Consider the following 6000-nt stretch of genomic DNA (forward strand, 5'->3'; position numbering starts at 1 on the left):
GTGAACAACGTGAAAGCAGACAGATAAATAGTCTCTATTTTGTCCACCGTGTATAATGGGCCATTCCAGTGAGAGTAACAGCAGTCAACACACCTCGGTGGAGGTATTCCCGATGGTCAGAACAGTGGTGAAGATTGTACATAGCTTAACTTCTGTCCTGGGCTATCCTTACCTTCCTCCCTCCCGCCTAATAATTCTTTTCTTTCTTTTTGTGTTTAGTTTACATGTATTCTTGGCTAACGACTCATCGTTTCCTTTACCTGCGAAAAAGCCACTATAATACTAAAAGTCAAAAGTAATGAATATGATGTGCAGACTCTACTATAGTTCTCTTTTAAGACAGCCAATTCTGCATATTTACACTAAATAACTTTTTTGGTTTTTTGTCAGTTCATATAGGTTACCTGATGTCACTTCTCAGGGAATTGGCTAACATGCCGGTAAAAATCTAAGCCAAACTTCACTCCATTATGCCTGCTGTGCTGGAAGCCATTAACCGTTCAATGAGGTGCTATAATTAGTTTTCGTATGGTGTGGGTGCCAATAAATAAAATGTGTTTTGCCAAAATTAAACAGCAATTTGCAGCACTGCACACTTTTTCTAACGTTATCGGAGCAATTTATTGCCCTCATATTGCAGTAAGGGCATCTAGCAAGAATGAAGCTGCTTTTGTTAACTGTACACACAAGTCATATACAATGTCAATATGATATATAAAGGCAAATTGTGCAGAAATGTGAATTGATTTTTTTTTTGGTGTACAGTCATCCCTCACCTATCCCGGGGGTTACGTTCCAGAGCCCCCCGCGATAGGTGAAAATCCGCGAAGTAGCGACCTATGTTTACTTTATTATTTATACATATTTTAAGGCTTTATAAACCCTTCCCACACTCTTATAAACCTCTCTCACTCTCTTGTTAACCTTTCCCACACTCTTATAAACACTTCCTATGCTCTTAAACACTTTCTGCATTCTTAAACACCGCAGACCAACACTGCACACTGCACGCAGCAATCAGACGTCGATGTGTCTGCACTCGCTTTGTGAAGGGGGGCAGCTGAACTCACGCTGAGCAGAAATGGACTTTGTGCTGCTTCTGCCAAAATGCCTGCTTGTCGCTCTGCGCGTTCGGAAGGAGGAGGAGGAGTGGGGGTGTGTGAGGGCTGAACACACGTTAGCTCAAACCCCCCTCCCTGGAGGCGCAGTACGCTCCTGCCACTTCGCATTGTCAAGGTGGTGGGGAGCTGAATGAATGCTAAGGAGAAGTGGACTTTGTGCTGGCTTTGTGCTGCTTGTCGCTCTGCGTGTCAATAATTTAAAAGCCTGTACATCACCTATTTTCCTGTCTCACTGTCATGTCTTGCGTGAAGTTAAAATGTTTTATAATAGTGAGATGTTACTCATATCCTTAGCCCGACATCCACATATCATATGTGTTAACAAAGTGTGTTTTATAAGTTTACATGTGTTTAAAGCATGTGGGATGGGTATTTTAAGGCTTAAACTATAAAACTGTTTATTTATATGGTCTTTCTATATCGCAGATTTTCTCCTGTTGCTGATGGGTCTGGAACATAACTTCCGCGATAGGCGGACAATCACTTGTATTTAAAAACCCGCGAAGTCGTGAATCTGCGAAAAGTGAACCGCGAAGTAGCGAGGGATTACTGTACACATTTTCTTGTTTTTGACATATGCATATTTTCACACTTGAATCTCAGCAAACTAAATGAGAACCCTGGTGTAGAATTTTTCCACTAGTGGCATCCTATTTTTTTTGTGTGTGTTTTGTGGGTGCTGCACAAGCCCCCTGCTTCCATGCAGCATACTGAACCTGCCGCACTGCAGTGCTTCATGTGGGACAATACTGATGGTGCTTCATGGCGTATGCTGTTTAATGAAAGACCTCAACCCCGGTCATCAATCTTGTGTCCTAGCTTCGCTGGGAACAACCACTAGGGTTGTTGTTGATTGTCATCGTAGCTTTGTGGCACTAAAACCTTCAGGGGGAACAGAAACCCTCCCTCCTCCCTTCACATCCACTAAAATTAAATAAATACATTTGGAATCTGCAAGTATGCTGTTCATGTCAACTCAGCATTTAAAAAAAAAAAAAAAGACATCAATATTCAAAATGTTTTGGATTTCAGAGCATTTCAGGTTTTTAGAATTTGGATTACAGATATTTAGCCTGATTAAAATAAATTTCCCACGTTCCTCCACATGTGCAGTGTACCACACACTGATGGGCACTATTTTAAAAAAAAATGGCATAATCATTACATTACTGCCAGCAATGCACAAGTAGAACCTTGGTGCCATTGTATCATGTTTTCTTAAAACAATAACCATTTGCATCTTTCTTAAACACTATTGAGCTTCCTATAAAAAAAAAAAAAACTGTCATTGGTACTTCCAGCTAGTGATTTTTTTTTTTTTTAAGGTAAAACTTTGTTTTAAGAGGTTATCTTTGCCTAAACTAGTAATACTGCATAGATAAGCTGATTACTTTATTCAGAGACACTTCAATATTTTTCATACAATCACTTAGAAAATAAGTGATACACTTTTTAAAAAATGATTAGGTTTTTACATGCACATTATACTGGTTTCTTTCGTCATATATGAGACTCATACACTATCAAAGCAGCTTACACTATGGATGAAATCTAATTCTCATTATTCCATTTACTACAAAAAGCAAATATTGCATATAACAATCCAAATAATTTAAATGAGCATAAAAAATATTGCACAGAGAAATAATGCTTTGCATACAAACTTGTCATCATACTGCCCGTGATAGTGATATAACTAGAACACATGTTGAGGTATTCCTGATTGCATACAAGTTCCACAGCTCTAAGTTTCTGGGAGCCAATCATAAAATTTTACAACATTAATGGTTCCAGGAACCTTCAGTAAATTGTGAAATGAAGCAAAAGAACCAGGTTTATCATTTTTCCCCTCTGACAGAGTGTGGTGTTATGGGTCCACAGCTCTCCCAGCAAAGGCCAGTTTTTGTTTATATAAATAATCACCGCGCTCGCAGCTTAGCGAGGGGGTGTGGTGGCTGTAGTGGGTCTCAGGGCGATCTGTGGTGTGGGCGTTTCTCACCTAAGTGCACAGGTGAGAGACTGCCCACATCCGTGATTGCTCCTGGGGCTAATGTGCTGCAGCTAGTATGTCCTCTCGCTATAAATAGAAGTGTGAGCCGGCTAAGGAAAAAGAAAAAAAAAAGAAAAAAGAAGCAAAGAGAAAGAACGGAGGTTGCAGGAAGCAATGGAGAAAGAGAGAGAAAGACGGTGCAGAAGAGTGAGCAAGCAAGCGAGTGCAGGCAGGCTTGCGTTGCAGCTGAGCAGGGTGCTTGGGTGTTTGGCTGACACCTGAGGAGCAGAAGTAGTGGTCGCTCCCGCTGAGTTTTTTTTATGAAGGACGGGAGTGACCGGAAGGCGGAAGACTCTCTGCGGAAGGCAGCGGGAGTCGGGACTTGGGACGTGGATTCCCCAGCGTGTGAGCCCTGGTCGTTGGGGGTTCCCAAGTCACTGTTTGGAGGAGCCTGCCGGAGCCAGGGATTGGGAAGGCAAAACCGAACAACCGAAGTAGGCAGAGCAGATCAGCTGCAACTTGGGTGACTCCTCTGTTGCGGGGTCCGTTTGGGAGAAGCAGGGGAGCCGCCAGCAGTAGTAGAAGGATGCACCGGGTTGTTAAAAGGATAGCTTCCTGCATTGTGCTTTAACCTCGTTTTAAAGGATTGTTTTTTTGCGTTGTTTTTAACCTCCACTTTAGCACTTGTTTTATGGATTATTTATTTAAAGATTTGAATGCACTGCACTATTTATTTGGACACATTGTTTTGTTTTATTGATTTATAATAAATGTACTTTTGCACTTTTGAACCATCCCCTTGCTCCATTGTTATTGCCTCACTGTCTAGCTCATCAGTAACATTACCGACGGTGTTGGGTTCAAGGGCTCCCGAACAGTGGATGGGAGCACGGAGCTGAACCCGCATTATCACACAGAGAAAGAAAGAGAGAGAGAGAGAGGGGGAGATTTGTATATGTTCAACACATGCTATGAAAATATTGTGCCTAGAATGTATTGAAAAATGATACAGCCATTTAGTTTTCCATGTTTTACTTCATTCATACCAACACTCAATACTCAAATATTTGGCAAATGGTATTATAAAACAATTAAAGTTTTGACTGTGGATTTGCCCCATGTTATTTTTGCAATGTTCTACTATCAACAGTATATTAAATCCAAATTATTTCTGTTTGTTTGGAGCAGGTTTAGGTTGTTTCATGACTATATATAAAATATTCAAATACATTGTAATCCTGGGATAGAGAAAATATCAATCTTTATATAATATTCTGCCTTACCTATAAGACTTGCATACTTAGAGATCCAGACACACCATCCATTTGTAATCTGCTTGTTTAGTTCATGCAAGGTTAACAAGCAAAAGATGTGAACTTACCTGGCGTTGTTGTCTAAACAAAGGTATTCTCTTGGGTCTAAGGCACTTGCATTTGTAGTTTTTACTCCCTTATCAATGAATAGTCCTGCCTGAATGACACAAATAAGCAGGGAAATTTCAGGAATATTATTATAAAAATGCTTGAAATTCTTTAAGACACAAGTAACAAACTTAAATGCCACTCATCTATCCATCCTCTAATCCCACCTTATCCTCAGCGGGGTCATGGACAAGCTGGAGCCTATTTTAGCAAGCAAAGGGCACAAAGTAGGAACAATCCCAGGACAGGGGTTAAAATAAAGGAATAAAATATTTGTCCCATTAGTTTTAAACAAAAACTGCCTCAAATATCCTAGACAAATAAAGTCTTACTGTAGCTATCTATCTATCATTAAGTTTAACTTAGCCAAAATCTAGAGGCCTAGAAGAGGTTTGTTAATTTCTCAGTTAATTAGATGGCTTGATCCTGTTTTCATTTGGTTACAAAATTTCCACCTATGTTTATTTACTTAACTAATAGTGCAATAAAATTATTATTTGGAGCAGAATGGATCAGTATCCATTATATCTGATTTCTTATAAATAATTTACTAAAATAATGCACAGGTCTAAATAACATAAAATTGATCTAAATAGCTGCCGGTGACCTTTCATTTACACTTTTACTTCACTGCAAGTTAAGGTGTGGAAATTAAGGAGAAATGCATTTAGGACTGAAGCCAGAAAGCACTTCTTTATGCAAAGAGGTTTGGGAATTTTGAACAAACTACAGAAGCCATGGAACTTTAAGAAGTATCTGGATGTGATATTGGGACAGTTTAGCTATTAGACAAGCAAACAAGCTTGATGGACTGAATGGTCTTTTTAGTTTGTCAAATTACTTACAGTATGTCCTTAAGGAAAAAAGAATAGTTACAATGAAGAATTTACATTCTTAACAAGAGGAAATGTGGAGAATTAATAAGTTCCAAAAAAAGCTTTAAAAGCATTAAATATCTTTGAAAAACATGACAGAGAAAATAAATGCAAACTGCTGATAATCACTGTGATAGCAAAGGCATTTAACTAAAAGTTAATTATCAGTTATCAATAGAGATTAGCTTTAAAAGAAGACCAACAAAAATGGACTGAAATAAAGTCTGTAGTCACAATTAAGAGGACCAGCAGTGACACAATTAAGGGGAACAGACCTGACAAGGCCTGGCCATCAAAAGTAAAGTAAAAGAAGTGAATGCAAAGTAAACATTGTCACACATTACCATACACACTGACAGCACAAATACATACAGTAGTTCTTCTTTTAGTTCAGTCAGGTTAAAGTAAGTCATCTGACAAATACAAAAAAAATCATGACAAAATGCAAGGATTTTGACTGATATAATGCTTAGATGTATGATAACAACTAAAAAAAATAAACAGATTAAATGATGTGTCTAAAATGACTGGTATAAAAGAAGGCGAACATGGAAACAACTACATGCCACAGAAGTGATCGAAAGATTCTATAA

General features: G+C 38.7%; 1 protein-coding gene across 1 annotated transcript in view; it reads right to left on the minus strand.

The window, feature by feature from the left end:
* cemip2 (cell migration inducing hyaluronidase 2) overlaps window positions 1–6000 on the minus strand; it is a 151007-nt gene that overhangs the window by 42540 nt on the left and 102467 nt on the right. The window contains exon 12 of the mRNA XM_051928370.1: window positions 4493–4581. Within this exon, the coding sequence (XP_051784330.1) occupies window positions 4493–4581 (89 nt within the window). The remainder of the gene's footprint in view (window positions 1–4492; window positions 4582–6000) is intronic.

This window comes from Erpetoichthys calabaricus, chromosome 5 (genome assembly GCF_900747795.2).
Source record: "Erpetoichthys calabaricus chromosome 5, fErpCal1.3, whole genome shotgun sequence".
NCBI classification, from domain to species: Eukaryota; Metazoa; Chordata; class Cladistia; order Polypteriformes; family Polypteridae; genus Erpetoichthys; species Erpetoichthys calabaricus.